The sequence below is a fragment of the Carcharodon carcharias genome, chromosome 13, assembly GCF_017639515.1.
Source record: "Carcharodon carcharias isolate sCarCar2 chromosome 13, sCarCar2.pri, whole genome shotgun sequence".
NCBI classification, from domain to species: Eukaryota; Metazoa; Chordata; class Chondrichthyes; order Lamniformes; family Lamnidae; genus Carcharodon; species Carcharodon carcharias.
In genome coordinates this window covers 34,341,812-34,359,855 of record NC_054479.1, presented here as the reverse complement: position 1 = coordinate 34,359,855, position 18,044 = coordinate 34,341,812, and the positions used below count along the sequence as shown (strand labels likewise).

The following is an 18,044-nucleotide window of genomic DNA, read 5'->3' as shown; positions in this document are numbered from 1 at the left end:
GGAAATAAAATGCACTTATCTTTCACTTTTAGTCAAATTTTATAGAGAAAAATAAATGGTGTGCACACATGGGATTGAAATAGAAACTGAACACAAGCTCATGAAAAAAGATTAATGTAAAACTTATCATATTGGGGAAGTTGACATTCCATCAATATAAAACTAGTTTTTCAGGGTTAGGAGGTTTTCCCTTATGAACTGAATATGATATTAGAAACCCAGATACACTTTCAACTAGGTATAACTTTTTCAACAGTTTTTATAGTGAAACGGATAGCATAAACGACAAGTTCTCGTGAATTAAAATTGATTGCAGGCTGAGGGTTCTTGAATAGCGCACCCTATGGATGATGCACAGAAACAGTCAGCAACTTTTGGATTTCCGCGTGTAATTGCATAAATCCAGACTCCAGAAGTTGTCCTCCGTTTCAGAAGAATAACAACAAATACCAACAGTTCCACTGACATTACTACTGCAAAGTCCAGGTCACTGTGTTTTTGGATAATGTCATCAAGGAGCAGCGTTTAGATGAGAAAGAAAATAGTGTCAAGAATAGATCACGTTGAGAGTCAACGTGTGGGAGTAGAACTCATTGCAGGTGAGATACACAGGACAGATAGGAATAAAGACCCAACCAGCTGGACAACTGAGCAAAGATGCTGGAGAAGGTCATATATACACGAATTAAAATAGCCAATGGAAGGTTCAAGTTAGTTCGTGATTCGCCAGCAATAAACACCATATTTGGCAATCAGAATCTGTACCGAAACATTCACGTTAGTCCAACATAAAATATGTTGTTATAATCTGAAATAAACACAAAGTGCTGTAAGAACTCAGCAGGTCTGGCAACATCCGCGGAGAAAGAAAGAGGTTAACGTTCCGGGTCCAATATCACTCTTCCTCGGAACTGAGTATGCAATATGATCTGCCTTGGCTTCAACTGGATTATCTACACAGTAAATACTGTCTTCTCTTCACAATAACCTGTTAACTAAAAGGCCCAAATACCGCACCCTCCACCAATCGGGGAGAATTCGCTTTATCAAACACAGCAATTAATATGATCCCTACCGTGAACAAATGAGGCCGACGCCAAATAAAAATGAACTAAAGTATCATTCAAAACGATCGGTGTTACAGAAAATAATCCAAGGCTTCTCGGCACAAACTGTTTTTTTCAATTTGGCGGGATTGCGACAGGCGCCCAGCATTCCGCGCGCCGAGACGTAGGCGGGGCGAGAAGCTCGGCCCACCTCGACCTGTGGGTGGAGCATGCAACCTCCCCACGTGGCGTGTAGCGAGGCCAATTGGCTGTCCGAACTTCAAGGGGAGAAGCTCCGCCCACCTCCGCACGGAATACATGATCTGTAGTGGGGGTCAATTGTCTGTCTTCATGAGGTGAGTTCAGTTCAAAACAAAACAGAATTACCTGGACAATCTCAGCAGGTCTGGCAGCATCGGCGGAGAAGAAAAGAGTTGACGTTTCGAGTCCTCATGACCCTTCAACAGAATTAGGTGAATCCAAGGAAGGGATGAAAAACCTTGGATTCACTCAAGTTCTGTTGAAGGGTCATGAGGACTCTAAACGTCAACTCCTTTCTTCGCCGATGCTGCCAGAACTGCTGAGTTTTTCCAGGTAATTCTGTTTTTGTTTTGGATTTCCAGCATCCGCAATTTTTTTGTTTTTATCTGTGAGTTCAGTTCAGTTCAGTTCCCACTGCTCTACCTGCATAGGCTTGTCCAACGGAATTTGAGAGGAGCACAGAATAGCACAAAACAATCTACTTTGTAGAGAAAATACAGAAGATTAGTTTGCATATATGTTTTTTTTGTTAAATTTATTAGCCCAATTTCTGAAACCACTGTAAAGCTGCTATACCAGCAAGCACAGAAGGATTTTGTTCAGTTAGGATCCAAGCTGCCATGATTCTTTGGTTGTCGCTCTTCACTTTTTGGTAAGCAAAACCTGTAGTGCAGTGTGACAGGACAATTTATGCAGCAGGAAAGCAAAAATTCCAATCTTTTACACCGACTAAGTTGCCTGCCAGAGACCTGCAGAGTAACTTGAAAGGTCTCAAACAGGCAGCAGTTTTAAAAGACAGGGCGAATTCTTTCACGTGATAAATATGACCAAAAGTGTAACGGGAAGAAAATGGAAGTTTTAAAAATGGGAACACAGTAATTTGTATTTTAGATTGCTTTCTCAGTAGGAGTCATGAGTTCACTGTTGCCAAAAATAACTGATATTGTTTACTGATCTTTGGACTGAACTTTACATTGCTTCTATAATTATTTTTGAATGTCTTGAGTTTGGGAATTTTTAGTTTGTAAACTCTTAAGAAAAACATCCCTATGGAAAGCAGGTGCAATTGGTCAATGTTACTACGGGATGCAAAAGTTGGAATATAAACCAGACAATGGAAGATAAAAGCAACAATGATGTGGTTTTCGTGATATTTGATGTAGATTAGTCGGACATAACAACCAACGAGATTTTGAGGAAAGCAGGCATGCAAGGACTTTTCTGATTATTGTGCATGAAATACAAAGAGCTAGCATACAAGTTCAACAGATAATAGGGAAGGCAAATAGGATGTTGGCCTTTATTTCAAAGGGAATGGAGTGTAAAAATAGGGAAGTCTTGCTAAAACTATATAAGGCACTAGTTAGACCACACCTAGAATACTGTGAACAGTTTTGGTCCCCTTATTTAAGAAAAGATGTACTGGCATTGAAGACAGTCTAGAGAAGGTTCACTAGGTTGATCCCAAGCATGAAGGGATTTTCTTATGAGGAGAGGTTGAGTAGCTTGGGCCTGTAGCTCATTGGAGTATAGAAGAATGAGAGGCGACCTTATTGAAACATTTTCAATTCTTAGGGGGCTTGACAGGGTGGATGCCGAGAGACTGTTTCCCTTTCTGGGAGAGTCTAGGACCAGAGGGCATTATCTCAGAGTAAGGGATCGCCCATTTAAGACAGATGAGGAGGAATTTCTTCTGAGGGTAGTGAATCTGTGGAATTCTTTACTGCTGGGTCATTAAGTAAATTCAAGGTTGAGATAGACAGATTTTTATTCAGTAAGGGAATCAAGGGCTATGGGGAAAGTGGCGTTGAAGATTATCAGATAAGCCATGGTTTCATTGAATGGCGGAGCAGACTCGATGGGCCAAATGGCTTACTTCTGCTCCTATGTCTTATGGTCTTGGATCTCCAAGAGATAACTACAATTATTTGGGCATATGTTTTTGAGAGAGAAAATAGAACATCTGATAGAGACTGGTAAAATTGAGGGTAGTGGAACAAAGGGAAAACAAAGGTTGAAATACACTGAAAGAAACAGAACAGGCGAAGATTTGAGAACACAGAAGTTAGCAGCTACTAAGGACTGTGAAAGTTGGAGACCCATGATCACCACATTGTAAAACATGGCACCTGATGAAGAAGAAACTCTACGGAATTTCTTCAAATTATCTTATCTTTTAGTCTTTCGGATTATGGAAACTGCAGGAAAATGGGCTTGAGTGATAACCTATAAAGCCCATCACACTGTAGGATGTGCACACTGTCTCCACTCCTATTCTTGCCAATGCAGCTGCTGTAGGACACATCTGGACAGCTTCCCTTTGTAAAATTGCTGTGGAACTTAAACACCTAGGAATGCTGGATTAATTTAAGTGTCATTTCCATCTGATTGATGCTGGGTGCTTCTTTATATCCATAGGTGTGATTCAGACAATGGCTTATACATTAACTGCCTGCACTTTCCCCGATAAATCAGTTATAATTACACTCTTCAGAGATGTCACCGGGAAGGAACCCAAGTTGCACTCTGATAGGCCAGTGAGCATGTGACAAATAAGATCAGTATTTTTATAATTGGAAATGCTAATAGAGCATTATTTTAAATGAGTCTCAACTAAACATTTCTACCATTTGAACAGAATGGTCCTGCAATAATTATTCTGCTACTGCAGAAACCCTTATACATGCTGTTGTCACCTCCAGTCCCAACTTGTCAAATATTCTCCTAATTGGTCTCCAGACTCCGACTTGGCCAAATCTATATTGCATATAACCTGTACTGCATTAATGCTTTGTTGACCCATCAAGACCCATCCTCACTAACATCATTCAAATCAATAAGTTCCCCCGAGACCTCGCCCCATCCTATCCCTTTGACTTTCTTTGCCTCCTGACTGCTGTGCAGCTGTCCTGCCACCGTCACTGGCACAACCTCCAGCCCCGCTTCAACTCAAGGTCTGGAACTCTGTCCCTAAACTTCTCTAACCTTGTCTCCACCCTTAAAAAAAAATGTTGTCCAAAATCCGTCAATTGAAGCAATTGTCCTTATCCTGGTATAAAAGCAAAATATTGCGGATGCTGGAGATCTTAAATAAAAACAGAAATTGTTTTCCATCTGAAGAAGTCATATTGGACTTGAAATGTTAACTCTGATTCTCCACACATGCTGCCAGAGTTTCTGAGTTTTTCCAACTTTCTGTTTTTAAGTCCTTATCAGGGGTGGAGTGCTGCCGGAGCCCCTCCTATTTAAAGGCTTTAATATTCACTGCTGGATGGTAAACTCTCCTTTGCTGATTGGACATTTGTTATACACCCTACTTGATTTTTCTTTCCACTGACCTCGCTAATATTATTTAAGAAATGTAATTTGCATTCAAAATAAAACTTTTCAAAGTTAATCAGTCGTGACTGTATCATATCCCCAAGAGTGGCAATAATTAAAGATTTGACAGCAGAACAAAAAGCTGGTCTGTCTGCAGCCGGATACAAGTAAAAAGAGAAAAGACTGAACCCATCAAACATTCCCTTGGTGATGATTTATAATTTATAGCAAAGGGGAAGTTTGATGTAGTCTACTGGAGCAAGTGTTGCAGAGTTGGTGGTAGCATTCGTCTGGCAACATTGTTTTGGAACAGAAGAAATATAAAGCAAATTAAATTACATTTGAAACCGGGTGAATGCACCCTAGTTTTGCCTTTTGTTAAACGGTGTGTGGGGAGTATTTTACAACAAAAAGATATTGTGTTAGAAATGTTTTTCCACATCATTCAAATTACAAAACTCAAACTTCTCTTTATTTGAATTGAAATGACATTTGGACATTAATTTACTAACTTTCAGTAAATTGCAAATTAAAAGGTAGTTTTTCCATCTTAAAAGTATATTGTGTTGTATATGTAAAATAACTGGTATTGTATATTAGAAAAGGCATTGCAGAATCTTTAACACAATTTAGACATGAAATTTTTTAACATGGTACATATATAAACCTATATTTTTGTTTATTATAGATACACTTTCAATTAGTGCACTGCATAATACTAGTATTGAGATTCTAAGCATACCAATAATCTTATATCAATAAGCTCGAAAGTAGGGTCATACGGACTTAAAATATTAACTCTGTTTCTCTCTCCACAGATGCTGTCAGACCTGCTGAGTTTTTCCAGCATTTTCTGTTTTTATTTCAGATTTCCAGAATCTGCAGTATTTTGCTTTTAGATCAGTAATCTTTATTGTTTAGCTGTGTATATAGCTTTTTGAATATCAGTGACTTAGTCTGATGTTTTATAAAAATGGTACAAATTTATGGAAATCGTTCTGTTCTCCAAATAAAGCCTTATATATTTGTTTTTTTTTCATTAAAGCAAGCACATATTATCCGATAATTGAATAGCAAATTTCTGAATGTTACAGTTTTGAAGCAAGGTCACTTCTTATGCGCAGGAAATACATGCAGTATGTTTGTGTGTGTAGTGTGTACTGCTGTCATGTGATTTTTTTTCAATCCTATTTGGTGAAGCAGCTTGAGTTTTTGCTTTTGCCTCTGTTTGGTGAAGATTTTGACTGCAAGCATTGATTGACAGATACATGGCAGAAACCCCCATTCTGCTCTTCACAAGATATGTTGATGGATAGCAATTTTTTGGCCTAGCAGAATACAGCAGCTACAAATGCTGCAATTGGCAGGTATGGAGCCAGCCATTTCTCAACTCCTCTCTTATTTTGCCCCACTTAATTTTTCTTTCCACTGACCTCAGTAGAATCCACTCCGTTAATTGTATGACTGGATTTTCAATCTGTAAAATTGGTGCTGATTTTAATCCTCACTGCCTCCAATATTGAAGCAGCTTTGTTTCCAGAAGTAACACATGCAGGGGAATTTGGCTCATTAGTGGCAACAATTAGAATGGGAGGGAAATCCTCTCGCAATCATGTGCGTCTGTATGATGTGTAACGCAGAGGTGGCTGACGCAGAACCATGTCGAGTGATTTCTATCTGCATTATTATGTGGGGCACAGGACAAGTTTGGCCACGAGTTCCTGAAGCATGAGTTCAGGCTGGACAGTAAGAGTTCATCAGAATGTCCAAAGCTCATGGTGTGCCTGTGAATCTGAAGCCTGGGGAAGTTAAAAGGTGGTGGAGGAAGGCCAGGCCCAGGGTCCTGGACCTCACGCTGCTGCTGCTGAATTTATCTGGGGAGGTGATGGCATAGTGGTATTGTCACTGGACTAGTAATCCTGAGACCCAGGATAGTGGTCTGGGGACCCGGGCTCGAATGCTGCCACGGCAGACGGTAGAATTTGTATTCAATAAAAATCTGGAATTAAAAGTTTAATGATGAGCATGAAAGCATAGTCAATTGTTGTAAAAACCTATCTGCGTTACTAATGTCCTTTTGGCCTATATGTGACCCCAGATGCACAGCAATGTGGTTGACTCTTAAATGCCCTCTGAATTGGATGAGGAAGCCACTCAGTTGTACCAAACCACCACAAAGTCTCAAAAAAGGATGAAACCGGACAGAACACCCGGCATCGACCTAGGTACTGGAAAAAACAATGGCAAATTCAACCCTGTCGACCCTGCAAAGTCCTCCTTACTAACATCTGGGGGCTAGTGCCAAAATTGGGAGAGCTGTCTCATTGACCAGTCAAGCAATAGCCTGACATAGTTATCCTCACAGAATTATATCTTACAGATAATGTCCCAGGCTTCACCATCACCATCCCTAGCTATGTCCTGTCCCACCAGCAGGACAAACCCAGCAGAGGTGATGGCACAATGGTTTACAGTCGGGAGGGAGTTGCTCTGGGAGACCTCTAAATTGACTCCAGACCCCATGAAGTCTCAAAGCATCAGGTCAAACATGGGAAGGAAACCTCTTGCTGATTACCACGTACTGCCCTCCCCTCAGCTGATGAATCATGTTGAACATCACTTGGAGGAAGCACTGAGGGTGGCAAGGGTGCAGAATGTACTCTGGGTGGGGACTTCAATGTCCATCACCAAGAATGGTTCAGGAACACCACTAATGACCGAGCTGGCCAAGTCCTAAAAGTCAGAGCTGCTAGACTGTGCCTGTGGCAGGTGGTGAGGGAACTAACATGAAGGAAAAACATACTTGGCCTCATCCTCACCAACCTGCCTGCTGCAGATGCATCTGTCCATGACAGTATCAGTAGGAGTGACCACCCACACAATTGTTGTGGAGACAAAGACCCACCTTCGCATTGAGGATACCGTACATTGTTTTGTGTGGCATTACCACCGTACTAAATGGGATGGATTTTGAACAGATCTAGCAACTCAAGGCTGGGCATCCATGAGGCGCTGTGGGCCTTCAGTGGCAGCAAAATTTTACTCAAACACAATCTGAAACCTCATGGCCCGACATATCCCCCACTCTACCATTACCATGAAGCCAGGGGATCAAGCCTGGTTCAATGAAGAGTGCAGGAGGGCATACCAGGAGCAGCACCAGGCATACCTAAAATTGAGGTGTCAACCTGGTGAAGCTATAACACTCGACTACTTGCGTGCCAAACAGCATAAGCAGCAAGTGATAGACAGAGCTAAGCGATCCCACAATGAATGGATCAGATCTGAGCTCTGCAGTCCTGCCACATCCAGTCGTGCATGGTGGAGGACAATTAAACAACTCACTGGAGGAGGAGGCTCCACAAATACCCCCTCCTCAATGATGGGGGAGCACAGCACATCAGTGCAAAAGATAAGGCTGAAGCATTTGCTACAATCTTCAGCCAGAAGTGCTGAGTGAGTGATTCATCTCGGCCTCCTCCAGAGGTCCCAGGCATCAAAGATGCCAGTCTTCAGCCAATTCAATTCACTCCACATGTTATCAAGAAATGGTTGAAGGCACGAGATACTGCAAATGCTATGGGCCCTGACAATATTCTGGCAATAGTACTGAAGATTTGTGCTTCAGAACTTGCCGCGCCCCTAGCCAAGCTGTTCCAGTACAGTTAAAACACTGGCATCTACCCGGCTATGTCGAAAATTGCCCAGGTATGTACTGTGCACAAAAGCAGGACAAATACAACCCGGCCAATTACCACTCCATCAGTCAACTCTCAATCATCGGTAAAGTAATGGAAGGGGTCATCAACAGTGCTATCAAGAGGCACTTGATCAGCAATAGACTGCTCACTGATGCACAATTTAGGTTCCATAAGGGCCACTCAGCCCCTGACCTCATTACAGCCTTGGTTCAAACATGGACAAAAGAGCTGAACTCCCAAGGTGAGCTGAGAGTGACTGCCTTTGACATCAAGGCTGCATTTGACTGAGTGTGACATCAAGGAGCCCTAGCAACACTGCAGTCAGTGGGAATCAGGAATTATGATGGAAGGAAGGTCACTGATGAAGCAGCTGAAGATGGTTGGGCTGAGGGCACTACCCTGAGGAACTCTTGCAATGATGTCCTGGCACTGAGATGACTGACTTCCAACAACCACAACCATCTTCCTTTGTACTAGGTGTGACTCCAACCAGCAGAGTGTTTCCCCTTGATTCTCATTGACTCCAGTTTTGCTAAGGCTCCTTGATGCTATACTTGGTCAACTGTGATCTTGATGCAAAGGCATTTACTCTCATCTCACCTCGGGAGTTCAGCTCTTTTGTCCATGTTTGAACCGAGACTGTAATCTACACCACATGGACTGCAGCGGATCAAGAAGGCAGCTCACCATCACCTTCTCAAGGGCAACTAGGGATGGGCAATAAATGCAGGCTCAGCCATCAAAGCCCACATCCCGTGAATGAATTTTAAAAAGTTGACGTAAAATAAAATAGACTTTACAACTCCCTTCACACAGCTTTCTCAAAAACAGGTATTTCAGGGTCTTTGAAGCTCGAGGTTACCACGCTCTAAAGCAGCATAAGTATCCTGCTGGAGGATGTGTTTGTATTCCCTGTTGGCAGCCTTACGTGGAATTCATAGCACAGAAGCAGACCATTTGTCTCACCTCACCTCTGTTAGTGTTCATGTTCCACACAAGCCACCTCCCACCCTTCTTGACCACACTATCAGGGTAACCTTCAGCTTCTTTCTTCCTTGTATTCTATTCTAGAATCATAGAATGATTGCAGCACAGAAAGAGGCCATTCAGCACATTGTCTTTGTGTCGATTCTCTGCAACAACTCAGATAGTCCCACTCTGCTTTTTCCCTATGATCCTGTAAAATCTTTTCTCTTCAAATAATTATCCAGTTCCCTTTTGAAAACCCCAATTGAATCTGTCTCACTACACTCTCAGGCAGTGCATTCCAGATCCAAACTACTTGTTGCATAAAGAAGTTTTTCCTCATGCCGCCTCTGGTTCTTTTGTTACTTACCTTAGGGTTCTCGACCTTCTGCTGATGGGAACAGTTTCTCCCCATTTATTCTGTCCAGACCTCTCATAATTTTGAACACCTCTAACAAATCTCTCCTCAATCTTCTCTTCTCCAAGGAGAACAGCCTCAGCTTCGCCAATCTATCTACATAACTGAAGTCTCTCATCCCCGGAACCATTCTCATAAATCTTTTCTGCACCTTTTCTAAAACCTTCACATCCTTCCCCTTGAAGCTGAACCAGTGTTTTATGAAGGTTCATAAATTACTTGCATTTGTACTCTGTGTCCCTATTTATAAAACCCAGGATTCAGTATAATTTATTAACTGCTTTCCCAACTTTCCCTGCCACCTTCAATGATTTATACACATACACCCGGGTCCCTCTGCTTCTGCATTCCCTTTAGAACTGTACCCTTTATTTTATGTTACCTCTCTTCATTGTTCTGATCTTCGCACTTCTCTACATTAAATTTCATCTGTCATGTGTCTGCCCATTCCATCAGCCTGTCTATATCCTCTTGAAGTCTATCACTATCCTCCTCACAATTCATAATACTTTCAAGTCTTGCATCATCTGCAATTTTGAAATCGTGCCCTGTACACCCAGGTTCAGGTTATTCATATAAATCAAGAAAAGCAGTGGCCCCTCTATATACCATCTCCCAGTCAGAAGTAAGTAGTTTTCTGTAATTCATATTTTTAAGAGACTTGAATTAAATAATTAAACTGTTGCATAATTAAATTCTACCTATGCTCAGGACTACTGATTCAAAATACCATATGGTTCAAAATATGATACCTACTGGCACTAATATTTTTCACTTAAAAAGCAGAGCTTCACTGACTCTTGGGGATGCAAATGATTACCATTTAGGAAAACAACGTAATAGTGGATTTAAAAATGATATGGCCATCACATTTTCTTAGACCTCCGGCACCTCAAAATTTGGCACTACACCCCTGCCTAAAACTGAAACTTCTATGGGTTTAATGCTGAATATAAAAATACAAGTTGTTGCGGTGTATGAAAGCAAAATGCTGCAAATGCTAGTAATCAAAAATAAATACAGAAAATTCTGGGATACTCATCAGCAGGCCAGGCAGCATCTACAGAGAAGCAGGGCTAACGTTTTAGGTCTGACATTGTTCTTGTGTATGTTGACTGCAGCTGCAGAAGAGTCACCAAAATCCTTGAGGGTGAGATTTATTATTAAACAGGCTGAAAATCCATACATCACACAAGAGGTAATTTTTTTTTTGAATCCAAATGAGTGACTGGGGATGACAAGCCAGTGGAGGCGGGTAAGTGCGTGCGCACAATGCACCAGCGCGGGGAGCCCGTTCGTCACTGAGCACTTGGTCGGCTGGGAGGCGGTGGCTGCTGACCCCATCGGTGGTGGCAGACGGCTATTTCTCTGACGAAAACGCTTGGGAAGATGGCGGTTAGTATTGCCAAATAAATAACGCTTTTTTAAAAAAAACTTCTGTTCGATTAAATCTGGATTTTCCCGAAGCCCGCAGTTGATGGTGCGGTAGCGAAGCTTTTCAATAGAAAATGGCGGCAGGCGCCATTTTGGAAATATTGTTTTCTGGAACATTCGTCTCTTTAAATAAAAACATCAGCGTGAAGCATTTCCCAAATTACGTTGCAGTAGCAGTTGCTCGTTTCTCAAAGATGTTAGAAAATCCGATTTTTTGGGGTTAAGCTAGTGGCTGCTACGTTCTGAGCAGCTTTGTGATTGGCCACATTGTAGATCTGTTTGTTCTGCGAATTATGCTTTGAGGGACGCGGCCGTCGTCCTCGTTATCGTCTCTCAACGTGTGTTATGTATATCGTACATGAATACATATTGTTGATGGACTTATTTGGCATCAAAAAGAATAATTCGGTTTGTTGGAGCCGGAAGCTTCTGGGGCCTAAAGCAGCACTTGGATTACCTCGGCTGAGTATATTGTGATGAGTTAGGTGGAGAAGCATCTAGAACACTATGATGTAGGAAGTTAGATTATTGAGTTTGTATTCAATTTACAAACTTAAGTCTCGTGTAGGTGAAATCAGAACAACTTTGATTAAATCCACAGCCAGTGTAGTTTTAATTTTAGTGTAATTGATTTTATATCTGAGATGAGCAATTTTCTGGTGGTATTATGTTAAATTTTCCAATAACTACCTCTTTACTGAACATGTTTCCGGTTTACAGGTGTGCCAATCCCACAATCCCTCAAAAATTGAGGCAAACTCCTAAAATCATGAAGTTTGGTATAAACATCGTGAATTGCTTTTTTTTTCCAAACCTAAATCAATATAGATTGATAGTTGATTTAGAAACCTCATTAATGGATTACTTATTCTCTAATAGATCAGATCTCTACACAAATTGTTTATCAGCATCAAAAAAAATGCTTTATAAAAACTTGAACAAATCCAACATGTTATCCAGATATGATTGTAGCTCCACATTGAGAGGGGAGGGGTCCAATGCCAGTGTTCTTTTCAAAGGCCAGTGAGCTGCAGAAAGCTGGCAGAGATGCTGGAAAGGGAGATGGTTCATCATCAGGATAACATAATATTATTGGAACCATAGAACCCAAAAAGAGTACAGACTGGAGGAGGGGGGTCGGTTACTCTCAAAGCCCAATTCAAGAAAGTTCAATGTGAGATGGTGCTGTATAGGAATTATTATTAATACATTCTCACATTGTATTGAATAGCAGGCTTTGAGCCCTGGGAAGTTGGAACTAGAGATAGATATCCAGGGGTGCAGATACATTTATCTTTTCCAGAACCACGTTAGTGGGTTATTTAATGTAGTTTGTTATGATACAAGTTTTGTGGCAAATAGCTCGTATTATCTTTCCACGTTTACACCTGAATGACTGGAAGATTGCAAAGTTTTTTTTACACAGGATATATGGCACTGAAACAGGCCATTCAGTCTAATCAGTCCATTCGATGTTTATGCTTCAGTCAAGCGTTTTCCCATTTTTCCTTATCTCTGCAAACAAAAGGAATATGGTCAGGCCTCACCTCGTGCCTTTTTTGAATTACCTGGGAGTTTGGGAACTTATAGTTCCCCATTGCTTTCTCCATGACAACACCTCAGCTGGTCAAAGTTAACTTGCTAACATGTCAGCACCCTTTTCTCCTGTAGTATAAATTGTTGTGGTTGTTTGAAATTTGGCATTCTTGCGTTTGTTCTGATGAGTGCAAGATGAAAAACTTCGGCAACATGTATCTATTTTTAGCAATATTTGAGGCCATTTTTGTATTAAAATTATAACATCACCTTTTATTATTTTAATATTTATCCCATAAGTTTCTGCATCCACATTTATAATGGAAACTGCCAATGTAAACCTGTCACACTAATTCTGCCAAATGTGTTGCTGCAATACTTCTGCTGAATGAAAGTCTTTATATCATGAGAAGTTTAAAAAGGCATTTGATTTTAAAAGTGACAAATGGACATTTGTGCGCCAAAGATTTTTAATTATAGATATAGCTTGTTATTAAAGTTATGCAAATTATTTAAAGGTGCAGTCTGTCAATTTTTTGTTCAACAATCCTGGGGATTCACCTTTGGGAAGGTGGTTTTGCGGCTCTTCCGACCACGGGACAGAAAGAGGGAAATTGGGTATGTTGGGCATAACTTAGAATGTTCTGAAGAGAATGATGGAAGGTGAGCTGTTACAAATTCTAACTTGTATAATTTTTTTTATTATTATTGAATGTATTCTTGTTTTATATATAATCTTATTTGGAGCTTTGGAAGAAATTGAAGACCCCACTTTTCAATGCTATGGTTGTCTTCACATCTAGCAACAATCACATATTCGAAAAACACTTGAAGGCTTTGGCTTTTTTTGCTTTAAATTGCTGGTAGGCAAGTCATGTGGACAGAAAGTGAAATTTAGCCCAATGTCAACTCAAAAGTTGATTTTTAAGGGACAGTTTTTACCTCCTTGATTTTTATAATTCATTGATATTGGCGATTTCTTAACTCCAAGTGGATTGGGTACGATACACAGTGCCTTGAAATAACCACAAACTTCATTATCAAATGTCAACAGCAGCTTGCACATTAAGGGGATTCTAAAAGAAACTACAAAGTTACCACTTTGAGATAAATGCATCTGCACCCCTGGATATCTGATCCTTCAGTCTTAAGAAACTTAGCGTAAGGTATGCTACCCCTTACTGGTCTTTTTGTCTGTGTATTTCTGCTTTCTTATCATTGTCATCTATCCACTCACTTAATTTGTCTGTGACTTGCATCATTTGTCCATGTTTATCATGCTGTCTAATGTATCCAACTTTGCACATCTAGCTTGCCCATTCACTTTTCCAATTAGTTTATTTTCTGTAAGCCTAGAACAAATAGCATCATGTACTGTTTAATGGACATTCATCCAGTTCTTTTCTATTAAATCTGCCAAAGATTGGGTTTCACCACCTTTAATCATCCTTATACTTAAAGTTGCTTAATTTCTTGGCGGCAGTGGCGGTGTGATGTGGCATTTTTGGTGTTGGCCTTGGATCAGTGGCAGCACACTTGCCTCTGTTAGGTTGTGGATTCAAGCCACACTCCAGAACTGAACACGTTGTTTCTCTGGTACTCTAGTGGAGTACTGAGGGAATTAGTCATGCACTGTCAGATGTACCTGCTGTCAGATGAAGCGTTATACTGAGACCCTGTCTGCTCTCAGGTGGCTATCCGAGATCCATAACACTGTACAACCAAGAGCTCAGTGTTTTCTTCCAATGTTCTGGTCAATGTTTATCCTGCAACCAAGATGACTAAAATAATTTAATTGGTCACTTAACTGATTAATTTTGGCAGGATCTTGTGCATAGATTTGCCACAGCTGGTTTTCCCTACATTATAACTGTGACTACACTTCAAATGTACTTTACTGACTAAAGTGCTTTGGTATATCCTAAGGTTGTGAATGATGAGTGTTGGGGGATGGCTAATTCCTGAATTTATAGGGAAGTTTATACAGATTGTCTAACCTGGGACTTTGTGTACGAAAGTTCAGTTCATTCATTCTGAGCTATGTCACCTAGTCCTTCAATCCTATGCCCAGCTGATGAACCTTCCTCTATTCCAATTTTTCATAATTTTGAGTATCTTAAAAAGACTTCCTATAGATGTGCCCTTTCCTTTGTCTTCTCTAGAGATTGAAATTAGAATAAATAATCTTTGCACATAACCCTATAATTTCAGGAATACCTTTTTTGACCACCAAAATATTGAGATGTCTTTTCTGTTAACTTAAGTATCTTGCCATTTAATTTGTAATTCACATTTTCGCTTCCTGATCTTAATTTCACACACATTTTTATCAAATTTCATTTGCCATTTCTCTGCCCTGGCTTATAATTATTTCTTTGAATTATTGTGCATTGATTAGCTTCATTGGTCACTGCATCTGACTTGGTGTCATTTGTAAACAACTGATTTGAAGAATATTCCATCCTCAGTCATTTATAAAATTTCTAAGTTAACAGTTGCCAGATCATTAATCCCTGCTGTTTCACTGACACGTGCTATCTGCCTTTCGGCCATGCATCAATCCAGTTTAATACTTCACCACCTATCCCATGTGTATCAATCTGTTATATGGGGTAATGACTTCCTGAAATCGGATAACTTCCACTGCCTCACTTTTTTTATCTGCCAGATCTTCAAATTCAGTCCATTTGTCAGAACTGGACTACTGCTTCTGAACTCAGATTCTCTTCAAACCGACCTTGTCCTCGATCAATTTCCTCACAATTGAGATGATAGGTCTGTAATTTTGAGGGTTCACCCCTTGTCGCTTTTTAAAGATGGAGCTCACACTTGCTATTTTCTAATTTTTTGAGATTTCAGTGGACATTGAAACATCAGTGGGCAGATTTGCAATCTCCACAACCAAATAACCTGCTTTTCTAGGCAGACCCTGGAGCTTTGTTTAATTTTGGATTTCTAAATCTTTCTACCATGCTTTCCCTTGTGATTGAGGATCACCACTGTGCTTGCTGACCTACATTTTTTTGACCCAGAGCTAATCTCTTAATTTTAAAATTATCATCCCTGTTTTCAAATCCATCCATAGCCTTGGCCCTCCCTATCTCTGTAATCTCCTCCAACCCCACAATTCTCCGAGACATTTGCACTCATCTAATTCTGTTCTCTTAAGCACCTCTAATTTTAATCACTCCATGATTGATGGCCATGCCTTCAGTTGCCTTGGCCCTACATGCTCTAATCCCCTCCTTACACTCCTCCACCTCTCTACCTTGCTTCCTCCTTTAAAGCACTCATTAAAATACAGCTTTGACCAAATCTTTGGTAATCTGACCCAATATGCCCTTTTGCAGCTCATATTTTGTTTTATAATGTTCCTGTGAATCACCTTGGGACGTTACATCACACTTAAGGTGCATATAAGTTACTGTTAAAATCTAATAGGATACATGTGCATCTCTAGATCCATGAAGACCAAGGAGACTTCATGAACTTACAGTTGAGAAATGAGGATTTTTTTTAACTGATCCCACCCAAAAAAAAATCTGATTTGAACATTGAAAATCAGAAAGAAAAGCTTGCATTTAGATTCTATCCCAAAATATTTTACAGCCAATTAAGTATTTTTGAGGTGCAGTCACTGTTGTAACATGGCATTAGGCCCCTGTATTGCAGCAAGGATATCAGCCAGGTTTCCTGCGCCTGGTTGTTACCCAGTAACTTCTTCTCATATGCATGCACACCAGGTGAGAACTAGAGGCCATTGTGGACTAGAGGTTATGATTAGGTTTTGCCATGTTGTCAACTCAAACTTCTGCCCTTTCGTTCCCCCTCCCCCAACAAACATGGTAAGATAGTTTAAAAGCAAAATACTGTGGATGCTGAAAATCTGAAACAAAAACCAAAAATGCTGGAAAAAGTCAACAGGGCTAACAGCATCTGTGGAGAGAGAAAGTTAACATTTCAAGTCCATATGACCCTTGTGTTGGTAAGATAGCTTACTTGCTCTGTCAAGGCCCTTGTTTGAATAGTAGCCAATTGGACTAAGAATTAGGGTGTTTATGGTGAAACAGTACCCCAGCAAAATGAACACCAGCTTTAGGAGCAGATGCAACTGAGGGCAAGAACAAATTTTGTTAATTTAAAATTAATAGCACTCTAAATGCAACTTTTAAAATCTATCAACAGGCAAATGACACTGAACAGGATGACTTAGTTTTGAAAAAATCTACTTCTGACACGGAAAAGGAAAGTGAAAGATCAGCATCGTCTAAATCTCCCAAAAGCTACAAGCATCATTCTTCACGATCGCAGTCTAGGTCAAGATCAAGATCTAGGGAGAAGGAACGGTCCAGGACAAGATCAAAATCTAGGGAGAAGAAACGATCGGGTACAAGGTCACGATCTAGGGAGAAGAAACAGTCTTGGTCAAGATCGCGATCTAGGGAGAAGAAACGGTCTAGGTCAAGATCACGATCTAGGGAAAAGAAACGGTCTAGGTCAAGATCACGATCTAGGGAAAAGAAACGGTCTAGGTCAAGATCAAGATCTAGGGAAAAGAAACGGTCTAGGTCAAGGTCAAGATCTAGGGAGAAGAAACGGAAGTCTGGTGTGTACAATGTTCTTATTGGTGTATAGGGTTGTAAACCTTTGATATGTTGGCTTTACACTCTCATGTTGTAAATAGGAAAATAATTGTTATGATTTGAGAGTTTACTGTTTTTTAACAAAATATTCTTTCTTCCTTATTTAGGTGGTCATGTGGTATTACTTGATAGGGCTTTCTTCCTGGATTTCTAGGCATACCAATATGTAACATGGCATTAGAGTTTCACAAAAGCAGCATGGATTGACTTAACCTCCTCACAACACAGACACACGCACAATTCCCTTTTTCCCTACCCTGATAAGCTACTGGAGATCAGGAGATTGTGAATTCTACTACATGGCGGAGCACATTGGGCTTCTAATGCACCACAACTTCAAGCTGCTACTATCTTTAGTTTGATAGCACATAGAAACTTTTCTGTCAGGTCACTAACTATAAAACATGTGCCTGGTATAAATTTTAAAAGAACGCTTTAACTTATACAGTTAATGGATAGCAGCAGTTTATGCTAAACATTTTTTTTGTTTGCATTTGTAGTTCTTCTCAGTATATATGAAAGTAAGAATCCTGAAAATAATGACGTTCCAAAAAGATCAAAATAGATTCTTTAATAAGAGTAGCACACCCTTTACACTATGCATAATGCATATAAACATATGAGTGATGCTTACTAAATAGTACCATACTTTGCTTCAGATATAGATACATGCAGCAGAAGCAGGGTCATTGAATATTTTTAAGGCAGAGGTAAATAG

At 40.2% G+C, this 18,044-nt stretch overlaps 2 protein-coding genes across 2 annotated transcripts in view; one reads left to right on the top strand and one right to left on the bottom strand.

The window, feature by feature from the left end:
* Window positions 1-1,196, bottom strand: part of kntc1 (kinetochore associated 1) — a 137,336-nt gene extending 136,140 nt beyond the window's left edge. Inside the window, exon 1 of the mRNA XM_041203049.1 lies at window positions 1,076-1,196. The gene's annotated coding sequence lies outside the window, so the exon portion shown is untranslated. The remainder of the gene's footprint in view (window positions 1-1,075) is intronic.
* A 9,796-nt stretch (window positions 1,197-10,992) lies between these two features.
* The window catches only part of rsrc2 (arginine/serine-rich coiled-coil 2), a 33,194-nt gene continuing 26,142 nt past the window's right edge, over window positions 10,993-18,044 (top strand). Inside the window, exons 1-2 of the mRNA XM_041202710.1 lie at window positions 10,993-11,108; window positions 16,869-17,289. Of these exons, the coding sequence (XP_041058644.1) occupies window positions 11,103-11,108; window positions 16,869-17,289 (427 nt within the window). The 5' untranslated portion in view covers window positions 10,993-11,102. The remainder of the gene's footprint in view (window positions 11,109-16,868; window positions 17,290-18,044) is intronic.